The sequence below is a fragment of the Anolis sagrei genome, chromosome 3 (genome assembly GCF_037176765.1).
Source record: "Anolis sagrei isolate rAnoSag1 chromosome 3, rAnoSag1.mat, whole genome shotgun sequence".
NCBI lineage: Eukaryota > Metazoa > Chordata > Lepidosauria > Squamata > Dactyloidae > Anolis > Anolis sagrei.
The window spans coordinates 150,769,884-150,797,072 of NC_090023.1; the positions used below are offsets into that span (position 1 = coordinate 150,769,884).

At 37.0% G+C, this 27,189-nt stretch overlaps 1 protein-coding gene across 23 annotated transcripts in view; it reads right to left on the reverse strand.

Annotated features, from left to right (window-relative positions):
• The window catches only part of KCNMA1 (potassium calcium-activated channel subfamily M alpha 1), a 571,036-nt gene that overhangs the window by 136,026 nt on the left and 407,821 nt on the right, over positions 1 to 27,189 (reverse strand). For 13 of the 23 annotated variants that reach the window (XM_060769087.2, XM_060769088.2, XM_060769086.2 and 10 more), the window contains 5 exons: positions 25,308 to 25,417; positions 16,677 to 16,745; positions 11,740 to 11,751; positions 5,032 to 5,118; positions 2,996 to 3,072 (listed from right to left, as the gene is read on the reverse strand). In XM_060769087.2, coding sequence (XP_060625070.1) covers positions 2,996 to 3,072; positions 5,032 to 5,118; positions 11,740 to 11,751; positions 16,677 to 16,745; positions 25,308 to 25,417 — 355 coding nt within the window. The remainder of the gene's footprint in view (positions 1 to 2,995; positions 3,073 to 5,031; positions 5,119 to 11,739; positions 11,752 to 16,676; positions 16,746 to 25,307; positions 25,418 to 27,189) is intronic. The other 10 variants (XM_060769090.2, XM_060769089.2, XM_060769100.2 and 7 more) reach the window with 1 other exon arrangement.

Genomic DNA, 27,189 nt, shown 5'->3' on the forward strand with positions numbered 1-27,189 from the left:
TTGACATCCTTTCCCTCCCCCATCAGATCGCAGAAAGGGCAGCAATGTGCATTGCCCTGCTGCCCTTTCTGTCATCACAAGGCAAAAAGGGGTGGAAAGTATGGGCAGGTCCGCCGTGGGGAGACAGTGCCCTTTGGCGCTTCCCCTCCACTTTGGGAGAAATGTGGGTATGGCCTGGCATGCACTGTGTGATGGCACATGGCAGGTCATGTTCAAGTTGTACATAAAAGCAGTAAAATGGGGCAAAAATGCTCCATGTGAAGCGGTCCCTAATGTTACATATCACTACGTTTAAAAAATAATCCTGCATCACTCCTGGAGACACAAAAAGGGCAAGAGGCTCTCAACAGTCTAAAACATTATACAGTTTGCTGGCAATGCCTTAATCAAATTACAGGTAGCAGCCCAGTTACATCTGGCTTTCAGCTGCATCCATTGAAATCTATGAGATTTGACTATGCATAATTAGGCACAGGTGCTTACTAAGGAGAGATCACTTTATCACATATAGTTTACAATGCCAGCTTCAGATTTAAGCCAACTTGCCTATTTTAACCCTGGCTGCCACTAACCCGCTGCAACACAGTTTCTAATAGGAGAGTTTTGTAAGGCAGATGCAGTAGGTGGGGAGAAGAAACACATTGCTTTTCTCCTTGCCACCCCTTGCAGTCAGGATTTTAGACCTATGCTTCAATGTCCAACATGCAAGAGTTGGAAGTACAGTTAGTTGTAGAATGTGCTTATCTGTTCCAACAAAAAAGGGGAATGAGAAATGTTGAATAGGAAAATATTAAGTTGTGCCACAATTACTTTTCCTCCCTTTGACATTCCTCAACGAGTCTGGTGGATTCCATGTCAACCACCATGGTTCAAATTTCTTCCTTCTTTGCCCATCTCAATTTTATTTCAGAATCTGTTTGTTAGAATAATCGATGTTGCAATTGCTGCACTGTTTCTTACACAGAGCTGTCAGTGTAGACCTTTGTTGACTTATTTTAGATTTATTTTTAAAGGTTTCTTTAAAAATCATTTTCTAGTTCTCTTAATATTTTCTTCCTAAAACCTGCTTATTTTTCTTATTCCTTCTTACCACTTATTGCATATAGCTGTGATATTTTAAATCTGTGGTTTCCATATAACAGAACAATATTATCAAAACAATCAAAATGATAATGTTTCTCCTGAACTATACCACTTCAGTTTGAACCTTTGAGAAGGACTTCCACTCTGCATTCAACACTCCTCTCTGCACACAGAAAAGAAACAGCACCTTAAGGAGGCAACTATGGTGGAATGTTAGTGTTTAACTGCTGAGGAATATTCAAATATGCAGTCTCCAGTTCTTAAGTATACATTTAAGTGGTACAGGCCAGGAAGAAAACATTACAAATTGATTCTGTTTTATTTTACAACCTGGACCTCACACTAATCCCTTTGGAGAGCATGATAAAACCTGGAGTATGATGGAACATTCTGAAGCCCACTTAAATGGATTGAATGCTTGTTATGTTGATATATATTCTATAAGCAAATAACTGTCAAGGGACTCATTGCAAGAATTTCTTATCTTACAATGAAATTTTCCTACCAAACCAAGATCTCACAAAGTGCCCATAAAGCTGCTCTTGCAAGATGTTGATACATGATAAGGTTTTTACTCCCATCATGTCAAAGGGAAAATCAAAATAGAAGTGGTATAGAAAATCTTGATTAAAATATAATCCTTTTTCTCATAGGTTCCATTGCTTGCCACTGCCATTGGTGGAAGGAATTGTATGTGATCTCCATGGTGTATACAGAATTCGGTGTGCGCTGACTTTTAATAGCTCACTCATTATGGTGCATCCAGACAGCTCTCAAAACTGTGCTGGAAGTGAATGTTAAATGCACTATATGCTGGTAAATTGGTCACACTAGGAATAGCTATGAGAATAAACTCATAACTGCCCATTGGCGATTCTAGATCTTTCAGATCACAGAGATCCATTTTGATGATGAAGTGGGGCTAAGATCCCCACAGAATAGTTTTCAAAGAATGAATAGAGGGGCTCTTACTGGGTTTTTAGGGAATGGAGATTTTTTCTACCTGAGACTGGAGATGTATCTTTGTTATGGACTAGTAACTGGACTTGGTAGCTTCCCTGCTTCTTAAGGCTTAACAGCATCTCTGAGCTTTAAGTTCAAGGACTATTTAAGCTACCATTAAGTTTTGAGAGAGAGAAACAGAGATAACTATTTGGGGACCACAAGGTCCTCTCAGCAGTGCTCTGCTCAGTGCATAAAACTTCGATAAGAGAAGCAGAAGAATAGCTTTTGCACAAGTGATTGAAAGTAGCTCCTGGAACAATGTACCAAGAAAAACTCAAGAAGAAGAAGAAATTCTATCTATCTAGAAAGAGCAGAGCAAAGCCTGCATGTCTCCAATTACTGAGAGCTTTAAAAATGCTACTTTTGGGACTATAGTATAATGCTCAGAATTTTCCAAAACTAAGTTATCCAAATGTTGTCAGGACCTTATTAGCTACTCCATCTTACTACAAGATATAACGTAAATTCTACTTCTGACACTAGAAACCTGATAGATTTCAGTAGAGTGGTGAAATTGGGGCTTAAAAAAAATAAAATAATGGGCGTATTTGACTACTGAAATTTTAATTTAAGGTAGTGGGAGAGGAAGAGAAGAAAACATTAACCATAGATATATAATAATTATGAAACATGTACGTAATTTTATAATTATCTAAATTTTGTTAACTTGGGGCCATAGAGGTTCTAACGATAATTCCGGTGTTACCAAATGATGTGTTTTTCAATTTTAAACCTAATTGCAAACTGGAAATATCAGAGACTTTTATTAATTGTGTATGTATGGATAGATTTCCTAGGTTTCCTCCATGACTATTGAAAATGTAGAATTGTATTTAAAGGGATCCTTTAAGGCTTAACAGTTCCCATAGAATAAGAAGGCAGGAAAGGGGGAGGGGGGATTACTTACGTCGTTTGCAGCCACATTTTTTTATCCTTTTGGGATCTGTGATGTCATCGTGACAGGCCTTGCAGTAAAAAAATGCCCTAGAGAGCAACGGAGAATGGAAAAACTGACACATTTCTTAATCCATACAAATGAAATTAGTCCCACATTTCCTCCTTGCTACAAGTGCCAAATTAATGAAACATGCCAGCACTAATTTCCTTTAATCTTTTGAAAGGTTTAGACATTTAAAGAAGGAAATGTTTGCTACAAGACAATTAATTTCAAACACAAGGCTGGGTGATTCAAGTTCGTGTTTCTTTTAATAAATTTAACTTGAAAATAATTGGGAGAATGGTTAATAAATATGACATGGTGGATCACATCATCCAGCTTTCATCTTGGAAAGGAGCATCCAAAGTGACTTTATTATCCAAACACACAAGAGATGAAAATGCTGTTCTTGGCAGGGGAATTTCTGGCTCAAAGTCCCCTGATTTTTAAAAATCATTTCTAAAAACAGCTGAAGATATATAAGGCTATTTGTTCCACTTAGTTTCACACAGCTTAATCTTTTGGAGAAATTCAGATGCTGTCATGAAACAAATGCAGGACAATAGCAATTATTCTTGCACTTATGATGCCTAGGCAACTCTGGTGCTTTCCAAACATTGGCTTGGATTCAAAGATCTCTGTGAGTGTGAAAGGTGTTTCTGTTTACCTTGAAAGAGCCCACCCACTTCTCCTTTTCTAAAGCTCATCTCTGACCCATTCAAAAAAATAGTTATAGAAGATCAAAGGGGCCACGGGGTTTCTAGAAAGGGAATAGTAGAGAATGGGCAATCACCTACCTGCACAGTGCCAATCGTTTGATCCAAGCTACTGCCATTTATAAATATGTTATGATTTTGTTTTTATAATATTATAATTATGTTAGAATTTCTCAGACTTTGACTAAATGGCTTTCTAAAAATTAAGACTTTCCCTTGTCTAGAACTATTCTAGATGCCCATGACCTCTGAGGTTAGACATATAATTACAATCAGGAGGGTATTATGATAACTGCACAATATTTTCAGAGTTAGGGGAATAAAAACATTCACAAGTTCTACTATCCCAGAAGAGAAAGAATGTCTGGCCATGATTATTAGATTGCCCTTAGCCAATTAAATTATTATTATTGTTGTTGTTATTACTACTACTACTACTACTACTACTATATGCATGTGTGCTGTGATGCCATGTTCTTGTAATAAATTATAATTTGTATTCTGCTTTTGTCTCTAGAGTGAGACACAAAGTGGCTCAAAACATTGAAAATGCAATTTAAAATCCAAAACATAAAAATATTAAAATTAAAATTTAAAAAATCTATCAAAATCCTCTAAAACACTTAAAACTGTTTTTAAACCCCACAGCACCCTCTGGTTCTTTGAAAGTCTGCTTGAATGAAATAATTTTAGCTTACTGCTGGAAGGACAATAGGGTGCCACAAATGAGAGGTGACCTGATTCTTCCCACCATGAAACACTACCCATTTACATTTCTTTCTGGCATATAAAGGCAAGTTTTGTTGTTTCTAGACATTGAATGTTTGCCTTTGTTTGTGTATGCTGGAATCCACCCTGAGTCCCCTCGGAGAGATAGGGTGGAATACAAATAAAGTGTTGTTGTTTTATAATCACCTTTATTTTTAAAGGTGTGTTCATGTAGATAATGGCTTGTAGAGATACATATATTTGGATTTTTGTATGGATGGGGTGGGGATGGATTTGCATTGTCATGTGGCCAGAAATAATGCAAAGTATAATAAACATGATCATTGCAAGATCACCTTTTAACACTGAAGTCAAGTCACACAGAGGAAACGTGTATCTAATAATGTCGCTCTCACTTTGATTTAACAAGGGTGTATGTGGCATTAACATGGTTGATACAGATCAGGAAAACACAAGGCAGCACACTTTTTTTCACTTGTATAGGTATCACCAATATTCATTATCACAATCAATACTATTAGCAGGTAAAACATGTTTAGAAAATAAAACACACGGCATTACCTTTTTACTTCTTTGGCATCACTTGCAATGAAGAATCCTAAAGTGCCCTCTTGAATCTTCACATGATTTCCAGGATTGATTAATATACTGTCCGGTAAAATGAAACAAAACAACAAACAAACAAAAACCAAGAAGATAATGCAATGAGTTCATGGTACTTTTCAGTGTTTAAAATTAAACAGACAAATTTTCTTTGTTCTGTTATAGGGGCCCCATTATTTGACATCTAAACAATGATCCAAATTTTAAAAAAAAACACTGGCAGAGGCAATGGGAAATATTACTTGCTCCCACTTCTCATTTTAGTGGGTGTATAATTTAAATTATACACATACAAAAAAACAAACCAACATTCTACCAAAAAAAATTCCAAGGAAACTCTTGGAGAAGTTCTCTTTTAAAGTATTTTAAAATTTATAGTAAAACAAGGTAATATTAATGGGACCCCTATATCTCTAGCATATTATGTACAGTACAATACACATATATACTCAAGGGGAATGGTACAAGACAACCATTACTATTGCTGGAGAAAATGTAAAAAAACAACAACCAGTGTGATAGTTAATAATTCCTCTACCCCAAAGCCTCTTTGCAATGGATGAAAAAAGATTTTTCATTCTTCCTGAAAAATAAAATTCTCTAAATTTGAAGGTGGGGTGGGTTTTTAAAAATTGATTCCATTATGTGAACTGGCCTTTGTAAATATGAAGCATGACTATCACAATGTAATGTTGTTGACTTCTGGTGATTAGTACCCCCAAAAATGCTAGGTCCAAGGGATCTGGATCCAGTGATGGAACTACACAAGGCTTAAAGATGTATGGTTAAGATAGACAGCTATTTACCAAAAGGTCAACTTATTATGTTGTGAAGGTTGAATGTATACATTTGGTAAAATAGTTGTATCTCAGAGCCAATGTTAAATTATATCTCAATTTGAACACCAGATTTGACATCTCAAGAAGGAATACATTTTTCTGGACCACAGCTGGACAAATACAACCACATTACTAGGCAGTTGAAAATACCCATATGAAGTTGCCAATTCATAAAAGGTATATGTATTTCCTATGCACAATATCTTGTAGGAATTACTCATTACAGCAGATATAGAGGAAATGTATTAAAGAGAGGGAGGAGTTAGTGTATTAATAACTGTAATGGGTGGACGACTTATCATGGGGTTGTGAGCTAGTTTTCTGATGACCCTAGGAATTTCATGAACAGCCTTACTGCTTTTGCCCCAAGTCAGGCTTTCTATTCTTAGTGTAGAACTTTCTAGGAATGTATTAGGATGAAGGTGTACCCTAAGCATTATTTTTTTTTTTTTGCATAAATAGAAGGAGCAAGCAACAGCACTATGTTGTGCTAATCAACTTCAAACATAAGAAAGGTTTGTTTTTTTCTGTGAAGTACTGGGGAAATGTTTTATTGCTGAAGGGGAAAAAAACAAGCCAGCGGATGAGACAGTACTTGTTAATTACTATAGTGGGGCTTTTGTGTTCCTAGAATAGCCTGTTTTCTCCAATAACTTTTTCCTTCTTTTATGCAGCTCTGTGAAACTTAACAGATGCTATTCTGTCAACTCAAATTATTCCCCTCCAAATTGATCATCTAAACTGTTTTGGATCCTATCCCTTTCTTGTGGTAAAGTGTCACAATTTTCCAAGTAGTTTAATACAGCTTCTAAAGAAAGTGCTATTCTGTCACTTCATTTTTGTTAAGTCAGAGGAGAGTTAACATCCATGCAATACTTGTAGGTGACAAACACTGCCAGCAGCTGGAATTGATTTGGACTTAGCAGAAAACATATTTTAAGGGATGAGACAATTAAAGCACAATACGTATGAACACATGGCACAAACAATGTAAGGTATAGCTTCCTAGCATTATCCTCCCATAGCAATTAAAACCTCTTACATTACTCTGCTGCCATCATCTACTACTATAATGTTTGTTTGGAATACTGTAAACAAATTTCACAATCAATTATGTGGCTAGAAGCTCCACTGGTGAGCGGAAACTGGTTTCAGGTTTACTGCAATAAATATAACTAGTAACTGTATCTAGGAAAAGCAAAATGACTGTTATAATTGACAAGGGACAGAAGCATATAAATCTGTCCACATCTTTTCAAAGATCAATACATGCAAAAGAGGAAACCAAAACATGACAACTTTACTTCAGTTACTTGTCAATCATATCAGTAACTTAACATTAATTGGCCAAAACCCTGGAAGGGAAAACAAGGTTTACTTCTTACTGAGCAATTGAGTGGAATCAGAGTTGCCACTATATTTCACCTGAAGCAAATTTCAAATCTAGAAGTTCTTCCTAAGGCAAAAAAGTGAAAGACTTTCTATAAAAGACACTAAATCTCATCTCTGCATGGGATCCACACAGAACACACAAGTTTAAGTGGTCATTTAATTTGGGCTGGGAATGTCTTCCTCCTCTCGCAACCCCTACATATCCTTAAGGAACTGGTGAAAAAAATCCAGACTTTTCAGGATTTTTTCATTTCATTTAATAAAAATATTTCCAAAAAAGGCAATTTTTGAAATTTCTTTTAAGGAGAAACATCCAAGGAATTTGAAACAAAAGTGGGAAATATCCAGAGGAAAGAGAATTTCCTCAGAAAGTGACATTTTTGTAATTACTTGAATGCTTTCTTTCTATCATTCTCAAAACATGACCCAAGATCTTTTTAAAATGACACTAGTAAATTCAGAAAAAAGGCTGATACATCAACTAGCCTTTGTCGCAGTGTGTCAAAGATGACTATTGTTTCAGCTGTATTCAATAAACTTTTGTGGAGGTTGGATAAGGTATTTTTAAAAGTCCTGTAAAAGTTGAAGAAGCCTGAATGCTAAATAATAAAATCTGTGGTTAAAGTCAAGAAAATCAGATTTTGATATTTTCACTCTACACTGACAGGTCATGTGTGAAATGCTGATGTATAAAACCAGATATTGTCAGGTGGATCACACAGGCTTTCAGTGGTGTTTGCTATAACACATCCTTTAAGTCATGTTTGAGTTGACTTTTCTCAGTTTGCCAAGTCTGGAAATTCCTGGGAAAGTATGGTTTACTAAGGCAAACATTGACACAACTATTTGTGTCTGAATATCTTTCAGGGCTATTATAATGTGCTCTGTGTAGGGTTACTTTCAAATATGTTGCAGAATGCTAATCAGTGCAGACTATAGTCCAACCTGCTAGTCATAGTATTTAGGCCCTAAAGTTTGCAAAGCAGGAATACCTTGTAAGGCATTGTTATCTTTAGGTTACTTAAAGAGATGGAAACAATATGTATTGCCCTTTATTTCTCTAATGAGATAAAGATTCAAGGGAACCTGTCAGGACGAATAACAGCAACAAACATTGGTGCAGACTTCTTGGTGTTTTTCATAGCCTGAGTTGTGATTCTGCACAGAAATGTACTCTTCTTTTATTTATGCTGCTGTAAAGAATAATCCCATGGTGTACTACAGGATGGGTGAATATGGAAAGTGTGGTGTACGTTTATTCTTATGTAGTAGAAAGAAAACTATTGGAATCATTAATGTGTTATAAGATGTGCAACAGTTATTTCTACTTCCACAACTATGTGTTGCCCTCTTGATGAGAAAAGTTTTTTTCATCACTATTGGACTGCCACTGAATTTTCAAGATGTGGCTCTGAGGCATGCAGGATAATGAAGTGCTTGTTTTCCAAATTATTTTAAGTTCTATCTATTGTTTAATAATCTCAGTTTAATGTATTTTGGTTTACTAAATATTTTAGCATTTGCCCTGGACTGAGCAGTAGTCCCAGAAGGGAGGGAGGCAGGAGGCAAATTTCTTGTAGGTCTTATCAATAGGATGCCACCAGCAAGCAATCTTTTCCCCTATTGTCAGCTTTTAGCAAAGGGATCCTCAGAACTAGTGAAACTTCCATGTGTACTTACTTGAGCAATATTAGAAGTGTCCACACAATCAGAAGTATTATATCATTAGAGTTATGATTGCACTGTGTTTTCCATTTACAGTAAAGCAAATGGCAGCTTAGCTCCTCTGCTCAGTGTGGGCCATTTAGAAACTGAGAGGATGGAAAACTTGGAGATGAGTTTGTATGTGAGCAATCTAACACTTGAATATGGCTTGAACCAGACTTTTATGAGAGCAATCTAACACTTGAATATGGCTATTATGGGAGAGGACACTAATGGGCAATAGAACATGTGCTTGAAAGCAAACTTTATTCAATCTGGTACTATGATGAATGCACCAGAACACCCTCATTTTGAAATGAGTTGTGGATTCAGTAAATCCACTTCTGGCAAATACAACCAAAATGAATCCACAAATATCTGTTGAACTTGTACTGCAGGAACAGAAGAGAAGCCTCCTAGAAGTCACATATAAGCTACCTTGGGCTTTATCAAGATGTAGTGGGAACAGAGATGTCATTAAAAATCAGCAGTGCTGAACCATTATGTAAGCCCATATATGTTGCATGTCTAAGCTTATAAAGTTCATCAAGAAATATATATTATTCCCTATAAGCATAATATCCTGAGCTCCTATATAGGACAAAGATCAATGTTTTGATGGAATGAGTGACCAAAATGCCGCCCCCCTACAAATAATTCCATGATTAGATGTGCTGTACCATTCCCCATGCAATTACGATCACAACAATATATATATTATTCACCATCATATTGCAATAGATATATTTAATTTAGGAGATATGGGATAAGTTTCAATAAAGTGATCAAAGTTTTTTTTTTACTTTTAAAAGTTGATTGTTGGTCTTTAGGCTGTGCCTTTTAGTCCTTGATAAGATCTGTTGCAATGTAGCAGACAGCGCCTTCAAATTAATTTTGATCATGAATAATAGATGCTCTTTTATTTTTTACTCTCATGAATTTTGGCAGATCATATTGTTAAACAGTGAGGGAGCCATGCCACAAACATTTATATATATATAATGGTATGTCTCCTAGCTACCACTTCTTTCTTCTGGGATTATCTGACTAATGTTAATACAGATTCAACATCTTCACATACACAGGAAAAAAAAATAACTATAGACACTGAAAAAAATGCAGACAACAAGGCAACTTGATAAAGCTGTAGAATACGGAAGCTTCATTATCACCAAAGCAAACAATCACTAGCATTGCTCCCAGGAATTGAAGCCCTCAGTAAAAATGTCGATGGACAGCAAATTGCATTATTCGTTCCTTTGGCATTCCCAAACTTGTGTGGACTAAAACAGCACTGGATATAACAGTTCTAAAGCATTCAAAATATCTTTGCTCATGGTCACAGATTGGATTAACACAACATCTTAATGAGGACCAATCCAAAACACTGCCATCTTATTCTGGGAGCAAGCCAGTGTACTTTTTTGAACCACACACTTTTTTCACACTGCTAAGCATGCCTTTACCACAATGTTAAAATTACTGGTAAACAAGAAGCCAAATAAGAGGTGCAACAACTGCAGATCCTTGAAGATGCCAAGTGTTGCAGTAACTTCTCTGCAGTTGGATCATATGAATAATGCCAAACTGACAGGAAGCCACCTCTCTTTTTCACGTATCTACTCCAAATCCACAGGATAAGAACTAAAAAGAAAGAATGTTACACAGTCCACAGGATGATGAGACAGAAACAAGAGAGGGGACAAGGGAGAGAAACTAAGTTTGAGGATACACAGTTCAGGAGGAAATGAACATATGTGAAGAATGAGAATGTTTTTAAGGGGACACCAAGAAATTTACAGTAGTAAACTGATACAGAAACAAATGGGATTTGGTGATTCATGCCTTATTTACTTCCAATTCACAACAGCAGGACGGCATGTAAGTTTGAGATGAAGTACTGAATATGAGCACATTAAAATAATCTGCAAAACATGCCAACACAAAGTGTGGGAAACAAGCCAACTCATTCAAAAGATCCAGTCAATGGTCTCCTGTGTTTGAATGAATGTGAGTATGTTGTACAAAAGGCTACAAAGTGTGCATTGATAAAGCAATAGAGTACTTTCTCTGTGTTACAGTATTTCAGTTGATCTGATCCAATGTTGTCTCCAAAACATAGACAAATTAAAACAAAGTCAAGGCATTTATATTCTATTTATGGGAGGATAAACTGAAGGACATGAGGTAGTGTGCATAAAGTGTTTGGGGAAAGGACTTGAGTGTCATCTCAGCAAAGGTGTGAATACAAAGACAATGAGGCAGCACAAAAGTTAACAGACAGGCTGCAGACACGGTTGCAACAAAAGGGAAGTACAAAAAACAGCAAAAGGGAGGAGTACTGGACAGGAGAGACAGTTCTCCTACTGTAATAACCTTATACACTTATGGTGTCTCAGGATAAAAGCCTTGCATCTAAATTTCATTTGTATGTAGATATATATATATATAATTCTGCAAAGAAGTTAGTGCATGAGTCACAAGAAACAACAAAGAAACCAACTGTTGCTATAGAGTTCTCTCTCCTCTTTGAAACTGTGGGGGGCTCATATATATATCTATATGAGCTAGCTAGCTATCTAGCATCTATCTATACATAAATATATATATATCGAGAGAAAGATAGACAAAGATGTTATCTTCCTGTATTCTTGGCAAGGGATTAGTCCTGAAGTTAGAAGGAGTGAAGGTAGGATTGAGGTTGGAAGGAAAGGTAACGAAGAGGGCATACCGCTTTCGGCTTCTGCAAACGACAAGAAAAAAATTGCAAATCAAACACTTTGATAGGAAATAACTGACACCAAAACAAAGGCAAAAAAACCTTTTATTTCAAGTCTTCCAAAGGCGCCAACATTTTTGTTGTTGTTTTGAAAAGGTTTTTCTGCTGAGAACAAGGACAAATAAAATGGAGAGACAGGGAAAAAAGTTCAACGGAGGAGTAAACATAGGGCACATGAGAGAAGAATGTTGGTTTTCTTTTCATTTTTTTACTATCTCTGCCGAAGAAAGAGATTCAGAGTAAAAACAAAACAAAACCATGTGTTTGAGGAGAAAGAGGATATGATTTTTTAGACAGCTTTGTATTCCACTGATGAAAAGATTATTTATTTTATTAACTTTCCTTCTGGAGCACTAGTAATTGGAATATGTCAGTTTTGCTTTGGGCAGCAAATTATTTCTTCTTTCATTCTCACAGACTTCAAGGGTGAATTTACACTGGAGAATTAATGCGGTTTGACACCATTTTAACTGCCATGATTCAATAAACCTTTTTACAAAGTCTGGAAACTAGCCCTCCTTCTTGTCTTTTGTCTAGCTAGAAGGATTGATTTTTTTTTTTGGTTTGTGTTGTTGCAGTATTTGGTTTGGTTTGCAGTATTTTCTTTGGAATGAAGAAATGCTAGCAAAAGGATTTTCTGTGATGGGTTGCTGCAACATTTCTTCAATAAACAATGAAAGGAATGTTGAACAATTAAAGGATGGGATTCTGCTTTAGGTGATCCTTATGTTGCAGTATGTGCTGATGTACAACAGGGAAGTTCAATTTTCAGAGTATTATGTACAACAGGCAAGGCTTACCAAAATCATTTACTATGTATGTGTGAACACTAAAGCAGAAAGAAAAGGCAAAAACAGCTACCCTAGCATGATGAAAAATCATAAAGGTATAAATTTGGCCATAAAATGAAAATCATATAAAAATGGAGGTTGTTGAAAGAAAGAAAAAATCAGGGGAAACAATTGAAGGGACTTTCAAGCGGTTTCTAGAAGAGTCCAAATGTTTAATTTCCTGATATAAGACTTCTTTGGCCTGGTGGTTTCATTTCACATCTGCATAATGTCAGTTCTGAATAAATACTTTGCTGAAACATGTTGATCTGCTCTTCTTTGTGTGTGTGTGATATAGGAACTTATTTCTATTATTTGTATTATTTCTGCCTCTGGTATCAAAGTTTCTATTAAAGAAATAAAAGCCCAGGAACATGTCTGCTTTGGTAACTTAGGCCCCATCCACACTGCCATATAATCCATTTCCTGAATGCAGATTATCTGCTTTGAACTGGATTGTATGGCAGTGTAGACTCATATAATCCAGTTTAAAGCAGATAATCTGCATTCAGAAAATGGATTATATGATCAGTGTAGATAAGGCTTGAGATATAACTGTTACTATGATTTATGGTTTTTAACTTTATTGCTAATTTCAAGTCATGGAATGGGGAAGGGAGATTCTTTATATGCTTAAAATTCTAGTGGATAACATGTCCATTTCTGAATATCTTACTACTGACATAACAGCAATGTCAGCAAATGCTACCGAGCAGACACTCAGAGGATAACTCTGTGCATGCTATTGTAATAGCCAACGGATATTTGGTTTGACAGTTCACACAATCAATCCAGAGGTTATGGCTGGCATTTTTCAAGATTACTAACAAGAATGGGAAAAGAACATGTGCCAATGAGTGGAAGAAGTTGCTGCTACTACCTGTTGCTTTCATGACAGCATTGGGGCATTGGGGACAGAGGTAAATAGAAGCACAATTTTAACACAACAAGCCAAATTCACTTTAGCTTTATGTATTAAACTTTAACAGATCCTTCACCAGTGTTAGTATCTCTATTGATATTCAATAGCAGTCTATGACTTTTAGCAACTGGCCATTCTGCAAATGTTTTGCTTTTGCCAATATCAGCTGTTTAAGGATCTCATCCTATGAGTGGGAGGAAAGGGGAGGAAAGCAGTGGGTACTGTCTTACTTTGTTCCTTACTGCTGACTGAGATCTGTCTTCTGGGATGACCAGTCAACCCACATCCTTTCCCTGTCTTTCCCCATTTTCTCTCATTTTTCAGTTTGAAGATGAAGTCTGGGCTCTGTTTCCATACACTGCAAAAATTGAGTCCCAAAAGTCTCACCAGATGGTCCTTTACATCATTGGATGGTCTCTGTGGGATTCCATTTCCAAAGAGCATGGTAACAGAGCCCAAACTGCATGTGATGAAGTTGTCTGCACCAACTTCAGTTTTGAGATGATGTATCAGTATGGAAGTTCAGACAATATATTTATAGTAAAGGATTTATCCCAGCTCCTTATGAAGTTTATAATCTCACTTCTGGTAAACTTAAAAGCTAGGCAAATTGCCCAATCTACTAGGGAAGGAAGAACATAGGAAGCCAAAAATGTTGGGTGTGTTTGTGAAATAAATGAATTACTGCAAAGAATCAGAAGAAAATGATTGAGCAGAAATTAAATGAATATCATGGAAGTATTTTTTTAATGTTGCTATTTTATTGTCCATTCTAGTGATGACAAAGATTATTGAGTTGGCATAACTCAGGGATTTGTTTTATATTTGTTAATGTGTCATGAGACTGCTCAGTGTGGATAATGATTTCAGGTGCATCTTCAAATGGAACTGAAAACACTTCCAGAAATATACATTAGTCTTTGACAACATACAACACACATCTGAAATAACATACAGATCTAAAAAAAAATGTTGGATTTATAGTGTTTAGCTTTGCACCAACAACAACACCCACCTCTCCCTGCTGCCAGCACAGAATTTGTGGCTTCATAAGCTATCTATGTCACCCAGGAGAAAAACTGAGAGGGATTGTACAGGCAATCAATAATTTAATAAGCAAGGAGGGAAATCTTTTTCAAAATGTCTGGAAAGTGTAACAAATTTGGCATATAGGTTTCCTTTACTATACTGGCAGAACATGTCAGATGGGCAGGGAAATCACTGGAGGTTTAAACTTTAAAGGAGTTAACTAAGGCACTGTAACTAATTTGGGGAAAAGATTCAGGACCTTGAACAGTTCAGTTCAATGCCTAGAACAGAATAATATGTTCATATATACCATCAGCTATTGCCTTATCATGAGGAACTGGCCTAGGATCTCCCCGAGACTGTAGTTTTAGAGGAGACACACCTTTAGACATCACCTGATGAAAAAAACTGGGCACAGATCAAGTTAACTGGAAGGCAAGAAGTAAAAAAGTATAAAGTGTTTTTCCCCCTTTATACTTTTTCAAATGACACTTTGTCTTATTCATGTCTAATATTCATTCCCTTCTTTCATCTTTGGTTGTGTGTGTGTTGAAAATTTCATCCATTTTTTTCACACATGAAGAAAACGCAATGCCATAATGTAAGTATTTTTCTGGTGTTGCTGTCTTTTGCCTTGCCCTCAGTCTCACCCTATTGCACTGCTGTTTAATGTTATTTGTTGTGGCAGACCACAAGATTTGTCAATAAGATCAAACAATTATGTCCAAAATGATGACACTATGAACTCCTGAGTATAAAGTACTGTGAGATGAATGTGTTTCTCTGTCCAAACTCAATTAGATCAAATCAGAAAATGTGCCAATTCTTTTTTACTTTCTTCTTCAGATAATTTTACCAATTAAGTTTGGTGTTTGGTGTTTCAAAAGTCATGATTTTGTGTTGGGTGCCTACTTGTAATTCATTCATTATTGTTTCTGTTTAGTATTTCTGTATTTTTGTTAGTGGGGCAATGTTTCCTAACCAAACTGAAAGACATCTTGTTTGATTCAGTATGGTCTTCGTCCTTCTTCTCATCTCCCCTTTTCCATTCTGGTAAATCTACTCTTTTTCTTGAAAGCAACAGAAAATTCTAAAAGTCACATGATTTATTATAAAAGTTTCCCTGTGGGGTAGAATGGGGTGTTTTACCACCATATTTACTATAAATATTTATATGTGCAGAATATTTCGCATCCATATTTATGTAAAGCACATACATGTATAATAGCTGCACTCAGTTTGAAATCTTATAGATCAAGTTAATTATATATTACTTCTATTATAATAAATCTTCAGTAGCCTGTTTTTTGAAAGTGGCATTTCTTTAAAATCATATGGAAGGTTCAGCAGATCCAACAGAAATAGCTAGAATTGGCTGAAAAGATAAAATTGAGTTGCATGGCTTTTGAGGATTTACAAATAGATAGCTGTACTATTATCAGTGCCTATAGATCTTGTGCCTTCTATTTCTTTGGGTTCTTTTGTATTAGGTGTTATTTGTCTGTATTTTCATGGAAAGTTCTTCACTTTGAGGCAGGAAGCAAAACAGACCTTGGAGTCGCTTTGTGTTGGGCCAATGTAACACCTATTGTAATTGTATGACAGAATATTTTTCTGTTTGTTGGGCCAAAGAAAAATATTGCCATTATATAGCACAATCAAAGCATATGGTACTTCAAGCCAAGCTTTGCACATGATGTAGTGTGCAACATTCCTACAAACAGATTTCACTTGGAAGTACTCAAGGTAGTTGAATGACATTATAAAGATCTTCTGCTTATCTTCTGTTTGTTTGTCTGGTTCTAATTTTTACTACATTCCTTATCAATGTGTAAATTCCAGTTTTTTTTATTTTTGAAGAGCCTTAAAAGCAGTAGATATTAAAATACAATTTCTTTTAACCAACTTCATGGTAATCTGATACAGGAGGGATGCTGCAGGCATTTGGTTGGGTTATATGAGCCAGTGTAATGATGCCATAATGACTGAGATATAAAATGCTTTCATAGGTATAAAAAAAAACCATTCGGGGAAAAAGGGAAGAAATATAAGCAGATCAAATAATCAAAAGGCGCATTATGAAAATGTTTCTGTAGACAATCACATACCTGCTTTCCCGTTTTTCCGACTTGTATTCTATGGCTATCATTAAGAGCTTTAGCTTCGCAAAAACCAGTCTGCAGAAGAAGAAAAAGTAACCCCACATGGTTAAAAATGTGTATTTTGTCATTATAGCTGTTAGGAAGGCATGAAAAAGAGATGGCAGTATTTTTAAATTCTACCATTCTAACAGATAATCATATTTTACCTGCAAAGTGTTCAAGAATAATTTTGTCAATATCCTGTACATCCTGGCACCATAAGTAATAGCCTGTGGACTAGTGCTAGTTTGAAAGCCACTGGCAACCACTCCACAACATGTTACCAGGAAGAAACAGTTGTAGGCAATGAGCATAATTATGGCACTGGCATACTCTGGAAAAACTGTGTTGGTCCACCACATCAGATTGCTTTAGTGACTCTGCTGTAGAAGACTACTATGAAATGTACCCTATTGAGTTCAATGAATTTGTGTGTACAGGATTGCAGCCATATTCTGCATATATAGACAACAGTCCCATTCCATTACAGGATTAGGTGAAGCTTTCCCATTTTTTACTCTTCTACTGAAACTTATTTCAATGTACCTTTTTACCTCTCTTCTCCATATTTCAGGTAATCCTTTGCTACTTTCTATAAATATTCTAAACCATCCAGCATCTTTATTCAGTTAAACATTGATGGATTGCCTTTCTCTTTTTTCCCCTCAATAGCCCCCTTTTTTTACTTGAAACACTGCTATCAGAAAGAAAGCAATGGCTTCAAAATTGCCATGAGGAGGGGCAGGATGGGAGCCAAGCTGCACATTAACCTAGAAGAGAAATGTGCACTCTGTATATGAAACCATTGCTTCTAAAGCATCTTCAGTTGGGAAGTCATATCTGTCTAAAAGCAGCAAGTAAATTAGCCAAGAAACAGCTGTTGGCAGCTTCTATTTCTTCATGTCTGTGACATAACACGGTCTAATCAAATAATTCATATCATTAATATAAGAAGTCAGACTTTCGATATAACCTCTTTTTTTTAAATCATCCAGGAACTTTCTACTTGGAAAACGGTAAGAAGGTTCTGACTGCAATTTGTTAAATTTGAGAGCTGTGATTTGTCAATATCATTATATATGACTCTTAAAGCCTCAAAAACGAGGCAAGGCAGTTTGTGAGACATGACCTTGGGCAAGTCACACACGCTCAGCACCAGAGAAAGGCAGCGGTAAGTGTCTTCTGAACACATCTTGCCAAGAAAACTCTGGGATTGGGTTTTAGAAGGTTGCCAAAGGTTGGAAAAGACTTGAAGACACACAACAATAACAAAACAAACAACACATCAAACAACTCCCAAGTTGACTTAAGGCATTAATAAAGTCATGTTATTGACATGTTATCGTGATGTTATTGGCAACAGTCTTGCTTTATTTAAAGCAGTAATGCTTTGTGTGCATTACTTTCTTGATACAGGGTCAACAGTTAATACTTGTTCAAAAGCCATTCCCTTTTCCAAAGGAAATTTGAAGCCTATAAAAAACACAGGAATTCTGAGCACCTCACCAGATGACAACTTAACAGTTGCAATATGATGATCAGATTGCATTTGCAGGGTAGATGGGGTCTAAGAAAAAGGATCCATTTTGTAAATACATTGATTTATTTATAGAAGGGCAAAACTATCTGTGACACAATGCTTTAATAAACAACTGGTTCACTTTCCTTACATACATGTTCTATGTTGAGATCCACAAAAACTGAAAATGATATTGCAGGGAGACTTAATCTCTTTGCCTTAAAAAAAACCTCCCAACGTAATTTATTAATGCATTTTGAACACAGATGTTCATGAACAAAGGCTCTAAAGAAGCCAGGACCAACTGTTTCTACCTACCTAGAGGGAAATAAATCTTCCTTCTAATTAAATATTTTTGAGGGGCTGAGCCTTTCACTTGCATAAATTAGACATAAAAACTATATTGCTGGCTCACTAAAAGTGTCTAGATAGTTAACTATAAAATATCTATTTTTCTCTCTTCTCTTATAATCTTGAAGAATACGGATATGATTTCGCTCTGATTTATTTTGGCAATATTGATGTATAAAAGGATGGTCACCTCTCTATACCTGAATCTTCAGCACAAAGCAAAGGCACGTGGCTGGGGAAAACACAATGATCAAAGGACAAGGGTATGCAAAATCAAATAACTGCTGTCTTTATCATTCAATTCGGATTCCAATATGAGGTTGCCCCCACAGACAGTTTTATAAAATCTTTATTGACTGGACTTCACAAAACAAAACAAAATCCATGACTTGCAGATTGAGAGAATTCAATGGTAGTTCTTTCCTCAGTGAATTTATGACACATTTGATTAAGTTAACATGCCGTTATAAAACTCTCATTTTTGGAATCAAACACTTTCAGACCCAAGCAGTGACTTATGACTTGAATCTGAGTCATGAGGCAGTTTTATCTGATCCAGTCCTTTAGCTTTTTAATACTGGGCTTGGTCCAGAACACCCATGAACCCCAAAATCCATGGATATTCAAGCTTTAGTATATACATTAGAGTAGAAAAATTGTATCAAGTATATAAAATGGCTAATAGCTTGAATGAGAGAGAGATTGAGGATCTGGGAATAGTGGGAGGTTACTACACATCAGCATTGAGTTGATGGGTGGCAAAATCAGGGTCAGCTTTTTGGAGTTTTCTAAATATTTTCTATATATTTTCAAGTCATGTTTAGTTGATACGGCACCCGTGGATATGGAGGATTGCCTATACTGTGTACTGGGAAAAGGGATACGAATAATGGCGTGGTGTTAAAAAAAGGCATACAGATACACTATAGCCAATGTAAGGGAAATCCACACATTTCAAATATGTCTTGTCTAAGAGTGCTCTGCAAACTTACTATAGGGCAGGTTTGCTGTTTTAGGTGGTGTATTGGAGTGGTAGATAACGGTTTCAAGTGACTTTCTTCTTCCCATATGCCTATGCAATTTGCACAGCCTTAATAAGCAGAAAGCTTCACACAATGAATTTGAAGTCACTGGGTGGTAGTGGTAGGTCCAGATGTTAGCTTAACTTTGGTTGGATAAGGATCTATAAAATCAGCTCCCCAATGCTAAAGCCTCTCTTGCCTTTGAAGGTTCATTTCTTCTACCTTTCCTCTACTGCACCATATTTAACAAATTTCTATTAATGTAAGTGGTTCTGATTGTGTACTCTTGTTTGTCTCAATTTTGGTCAATTTGGCATGGAATCCAGGAGGTGGCATTTGGGTCTACATGCCAATTAGTAACTTAAAAGGGGAGGTCTCCTTATGGGACTTCGGATGTATAATAGATGAGGGTGTGTTCACCAAGGTGGGAGGGCACATCTGCTTTCCCACACCTGGTGAGAGGAAAACCAAGCAATCATGTCAGCTCCTAGGGAATCACATACCTATCATTCTGGTAATCACCTCGCAAACAGGCTGGATATTTTTAGTTTACCAATCATCAATCAATGTTCTTGAAACAGCTAGACCTCTTGAAATAGCTAGACCTATGGGTGTGCCAAGCCTATATGGTTGTAACTAATAAAAGTTGTGTCCTTATTTGTTCCAAATAAAATGTGTATGTGTGTGTGTTTGGTGTAAAAGCAAAGTAACGTTAACCTCTGAACGTGCAATATGCACATTTAGGAAGATGTCATTCAAGGGAGGAAAAAAGAAAATGTTCTTAATCTAGAATGAACCCAACATGAATGTTCATGATCTAGAATGGACTCAACACTTTTCCATGATGGGAATAACACTGGGCTTGACACAAAGTCAGAGCTCTGAGTGGAGGGACAGAGGCCACTATCTTACCCTTCAAACAATAATGCTTCATTGTTTCAACTTTCTGTCAACTTTTTCTTTATAAAGGCTTGAGCTCCATAACCACAAAGTGTGGTTAATGCATTAATAAAGTGTGGGGGGTGGGGGTGGGGGTGGGGGGTGGGAAGTCCCATTAAGGTGAAATCCATAAGTATAAAGTGGGGTGGTATCTCTACTGATGGCATTGTCCTTTTGTCATGACACCATGGACATGATTATCATTGTGGCCATTTTTTTTTTTGTTGTGTCAGGAGCGATTTGAGAAACTCAAAGTCACTTCTGGTGTAAAAGAATTGGTGATCTGCAAGGACGTTGCCCAGGGGATGCCAGAATATTTTGATGTTTTCTCATCCTTGTGGGAGGCTTCTCTCATGTCCCCGCATGAGGAGCTGGAGCTGATAGAGGGAGCTCGTCTGCGCTCTCCCCAAATTCAAACCTGCGACCTGTTGACCTGTTGGTCTTAGTCCTGCCAGCACAGGGGTTTAACCCACTGTGCCACCAGGGGCTCTTATTGTAGTCATAGCCAGCATCGACAGTAGCAGCTAAACATACTCAGACCATTACTACTATGAAGAATAGTATACACATCCTTTTACCCTTCAAGTAGTTAGAGGGGGTTTACACTTTATCCCTCTTCTCTCCATTTTATTTTCACAACAATCCTGCAAGGAAAGTTAGACTGAAAATCAATGACTGTCAAGTGAGAACCCAAAAGTTTCCATGGATGGGATGGGGGGAGGGGGGCAAGAACCCTTATTTCCCTAATCTTTTCTCTAATACTCCAACCACTACACACAACTGGCCGTAAGGAAGGGACTCAAATGAATATCTGCCCAAATCTCTCAGTGCCTTAAAAGGTCTCTGTCCTAACTGCAGCCAAAGCATTCATGAAGGTCCAAGTTGGGTGATACATAACATCACATTAAAATTGCTATTGAACTTTAATCTACTTAAATGGGAGGGATCACATTATCATTAAAACTGATAATTAAGATTCCAAGTAATCAAATGCTTCAGGCATGTGCCATTCAAGACTTCTTATTTATTGATCATTCTGCCTGACATGTGATACAAATGATAACTGTGGACTCAACACAGGCATAACAAACATGTTTTCAAGAACCATATGGAAGCCCATCTGTCTGATCAATGAGAGAAGCTTGGAGCCTCTGTTCCCAGGAGTATGCTTCATAGGATTGTGCCCAATGAGGCACAATTAGCTACAACCAAAAATGTTGTAAGAAACATTTCTGATTTTATGCGTAGCAAGTGACATTTTCTGCAAAGATTCAAATGAAGCCACAGGGAATGCTAACATTATCTGTTAATAAGCCAATCACTTTTTTGTTATAATTTACTGAAAACCATTCTGACATTGAACACTTAACCCACAAATCAATTTTATTCACTGGCAGAATTGAATTCAAGCCCTGGAATAATTAGAAAACTAATTCCTGAATTTATATTTCATGCATTTTTCTTCACCATTGTAACCAAAGTAAGGAACTAGACTTGGAAGGCAGAATATGTTGTGAAAATAAAATGGTCAAAGCTGAGCCACAAGAAGCTCAAGGAGTTCCAAGGACCTCTGGCCTCCAATTATTTATTGTCTGTGTCTACAAATTTGCATGGAAACATCTATGTGATGAAAAATGTAAGATATACATAAGGCACATAAATTGGATTTTTAAAAAGACAATATAAAAATATATGTTATACCAAAATAGCCAATTATGTAAAAATAAGAAACTCATTCTAAAAACATAAAGTCTGGTGATTTTTTTGCAACTAAATGGAAATATATTTGATGTCTGCCTCTTTAATTTAAAAAAAAAAGATATATCTGCAAATGAAAAGGTGTTATTTTTCTCAATTCTCATGGAGACCAATGCCAATTATTTTGGATAAATGGAATGTATGTCATGTAAGTGTACTTTGGTACTTTCTCTTTTCTAAAAGTTTATTATGATCAATCATTTTATATATCTGAAAACAAGTTATTTCTTTTATTCTCACTGAATACACTCATCTGGCTCCTTCTCATGTGTCTCTATACCTTGTACTTATTTTAGCAATGTACACAAATGCCCTATCTACATCTGTGTTAACCTTAGTATGATATAGCTTTTTGATCTGGACACATTACATGCAGTGGTTGCTCCTGGCCCATTGCATAAGTTGGTTATAGATTTTGGTCATTGGATATACTGCACAGATGAAATGAACTGTATTCAGTGCCTTAGGAAAAGAGAAGGAAGAGGGGAAAGAAGAGGAAAAGGGTGGCTGTCTGTGTGTCTGAGCTATAGCTCCAAGACATTAAAACTTGGCACATGAGCCACAAACATGGATACCACTTTAAGACTAGTTGCTGTTCTAAACAGCTTAACTGTCAATAATGTCAATATGTTTTTTGAAGCTTGGGGTATTTCGTAGCAGTTCCACAACTGAGAATAGTTTGAGACCAGGAAATAAGTATTTTCCCAACTGTTGCAGGGCAGACATTTACATATATGGAATGAGCCAATAGTATCTGGTGGGCCCATGAGCTTTAGCAGCTATGGCTTTAGTGAGCTCGAGTGGGAAGAACATGTTTGAGCCTTCACAGGGATGACAACCAGATAACTTTGCCTGAATGTACTCATACAACCAATAAGGAGATACTCCAACCTATCTGAAGCTGAATATTTTCACTAGTTTTACACACGTCTGCAAATTTCAGATTTGTTCTGTAAAGATAAACAATAACTGGGGTTTTACTGCGGTGATTTGGTACTCTTTAAATCAGTTACAACATTGTGACTGTTATTAAAAAAGAAGTTGGTCAAAACTTCCAAAAATATGCATCTATGAAAGCAAGAAATAAATTCAATTTTCACAAGGCAACGTTTCCAAAAACCAATATTTAATATCTTGATAACATGTCGCCTCCTCTGAATTAAGACACTAAAGAATGGTTTTTGGAACAGCACACTGAGAAATGCTTTTGTTTTCCATTGGAAACACATTTAAAAGATTTATTATATGAGATAAACCTGGCACTTTTCATTTCAGAGGTTATATGATGATGACAACAGGTGCAGTTTGACAATTTTATTGAATGCATTCTGAGTGACAGTAATACATTGTCCGAGTATGTATTAATAGTACTGAGATGACTGTTGTATATTAGAAACCAATGTTTTTCTGCCTTTCTTGTCTGCAGATAATGTTCAGCCATTGATAATTTGTTGTCTTTAGTCTACCAAGATGCATGTTTTTTGCAATATGTCCTCTGAAGCACTTTATCTACCCGTTGGATTGATCTCCCTACATTACCCTCTAAAATCCCCCTGTTTAGACATACCCTATTTCTGTTCACCCCCAGTGTTTTAAAATTTTTAATCTACTACATCTGGCCCTGCCCACAGTGTTTTAAATTTCTTGTGTGTTACTGCTTATATGTTATTTTGAATATTTGTATTGTGTTTTACTTGTTTGTTTGCTTTGTTGTTTTTACTGATGTATTTTTGTTGGGCTTGCCTTCATGTAAGCCGCCCCGAGTCCCTTTGGGGAGATGATGGTGGGGTATAAATCATAATAATAATAATAATAATAATAATAATAATAATAATAATAACTATTATTGTTGTTGTTATTATTATTATTATTATTATTATTATGTTTATTCCAGTCACAGAAATAACATTTATTTTAAAGTGTTGCACAAGTAAAATGAAGTTAAATCTTGAGATGAATTTCCACCATGCTAGACCATTTAAAATGGTATTGCTTGTGACAAATGTTTGCCAAACATGCCATTCATTGTTTTCATTCTGTTGGTTAGATTCAATCCCAGTGACACCACTGGGAAGGTGTGAGGGTTGCAGGCCATACTGGGTGACACCATCAGTGGGAGGGACAGCAAAATTCCCATTCTGAAAATGTGTGTGTACTGTTTCAGCAGAAATGTGTTATTCCCTTGTAAAAATATCCCTATAATTATAACCATAAAAACATTTTCCATACCAACCTTGCACATGCTCTATCTGTAGATTTGCAAGACTGTAAGTCTATGCTAGTGTGTTTTGAAACTTCTAATGTGCAGGCACTCTGTTCAGATTTTCATTATTGCCTAATTAAATGAATTCACTGATTTTAGCATTACATTCAGTGATATGTAGGAATGATGATTTATGGGTATAATGAGTACAAAAACATTATTAAGAATGCTGTATGTTCTGGTACAGGAGAGGATAACACCTTGAATTCATGTGGATGACACCCTGAGTTACCACACTGGATGACACCAAATCCTAGTGATGCCACTGTTAAACCCTAAAACAGGTGCAAAAATACCAGCCTTTTAAACATGCCATAGCTTCTTTCTTTCAGTCAAATACTAAATATGTCTAAATAGAGCTATATGTTTTAAGAGAATTTCCCTAAATTTGGTGAAGGCATGAGAGGACTGTTGGCATAATTATATAATCATTCATGCAAGAAGCATACTGTAAAAGGACAAAAGGGGTAATGAAGGGGTTACTGAGGCCCCTTCCACACAGCTGATTAAAATCCCACATTATCTGATTTGAACTGGGATATGTGGCAGTCTGGACTCATGTGCCATCTGTAAGCTGCCCCAAGTCCCCTCGGGGAGATGGAGCGGGGTACAAGAATAAAGTAATTATTATTATTCTTTTTCTGAATTTCAGTTCACAGTGTTTGGAGGAATTAGGGGAAAGGTACTTTTGTTGCTATTACAGAGGATGAAGATGGGTAGAAGTCAATAATTGTAGTGCTACTTACTCACAAACAGCAGGGAATGACAGACCAACAAAGGCACTAGAAAGATACTCTGTATACATTTCATTAGCAACTCCTTCCAGGTAGTATTTCTGCCACGTATCCTCTTCAATCTAGAAAGGAAGAAACAACAAAATAAACAACCAATTTCAGAGATTAAAATTATAGAAATTATATTCTGCAAAAATAAACAAAAGTACTTAAGCACAAATCAATTTTAAGTAATTAAACTTGGTTCTGAGAGTGCCTTGGACTGCAAGAAGATCCAACCAGTCCTCCAGGAAATAAAGCCCGGCTGCTCACTGGAGGGAAGGATACTAGAGACAAAGTTGAAGTGCTTTGGCCACATCATGAGGAGAGAGCAAAGCCTAGAGAAGACAATTATGCTGGGGAAAGTGGAAGGCCAAAGGAAGAGGGGCCGACCAAGGGCAAGATGGATGGATGGCATCCTTGAAGTGACTGGACTGACCATGAAGGAGCTGGGGGTGGTGACGGCCGACAGGGAGCTCTGGCGTGGGCTGGTCCATGAGGTCACGAAGAGTCGGAGACGACTGAATGAATGAACAACAACAAACTTGGTATCTCAGCGAATTGCTTTACCAGTTAATAAGGTCTCTGAAATTTTCAAGAAATGTTCTCTCTACAATAGCTGGCACATCACCACTCACATACCTCTTGTTGCACAGCCCATCCTCCTGCTCCTAGTTCAGTATGAGTTTCCTGATTGCTTTGGGGTTGGGTAAGAATTTTCTCCCCTTTACTTGATATTTTTGCCTACTCCATACTGTATTTGAGGAACTAGAACTAGAACAGGCATAGGCAATCCCAGGCCCATAGGCCAGATGCAGCACCTTGGGCTCCTTCCCCTGGCCCTTGTCTGCTTCAGTCCTCCTCTCATTATGCAGCTGAAGTGGAGAGCTGAGGCAGAGACACACGGCTGGCAAGAGCTCTCCAGAGTTGCATGTCTCCTTCTTCTCTCAGCCTGGGGCTGCATTGGGTTTTAATGTCCCTAGACTAAAAGGAAGACCCCCCATGCCAACCACCCCTTGGCTTCACCCCCTGCCAACTTTCCCTATACCAACTGTCCTCATGCCAACTGCGTCCCCACTCAGCTTCCCCTCCTGTGGCAACTGCCCTTATCCTCCTCCCCCACTCACTCCCATACCTCCCATCCAGCCCATCTCACCTGCCTTAGCCTGGCCCATGATGTGGCCCACACAAAATGTTTGCCCATTCCTGAACTAGAATGATCAACTATGTGTGGCAGTGTTCAGCTTGTCAGATAGAGGAGAAGAATTTGAGTGTATGTATACACCTTGGCACACTGTTTGTTGAACAGTGTTTGTTTCTAGAACAGACATTTCAGGTCCTGCAATGTGGAGAAGTGGGAGAAAGTCTACATTGAGACAGATCTGGGGGCTTCACTCTCAATTTTATGGTCCTGGGGCTTTGTGTGAGGACCCTGGGTTTAGTTTCCATTAAGTAGCTGGACTGCCCTTAGGCTTTAGGTGTTTTATCCAAGGAAAGGCTGAGAAGTTAAACTTGTGTAGACACCAGGCCTCAGCTTAACCCACATCAGGTTAATTCCCCACCCCCTTGCTCTTTTCAAGTCCAGTTCTCTTAAACAGAAGATAGATGAAATAAAGTGGTCCTTATTTAACCCAGCTCTTTGTGTTATTCCATTGTTAGCCATCCAAGTTTTGTTATGTAAAAAGGTTTGAGGTATTATCTTTGGGTGTTGTCTATGGACAACAGGCTCATTGGAATTGAAAAATGGAACAAGAGCACTTCCCCATAGCTGGAGTTGAGCATCACCTCCAGGGGCTGGAGATGGAAAAAAAGGGGAAGGCTTTTACCTTTGTCTGTGTTGAATGTTGTTTATTAT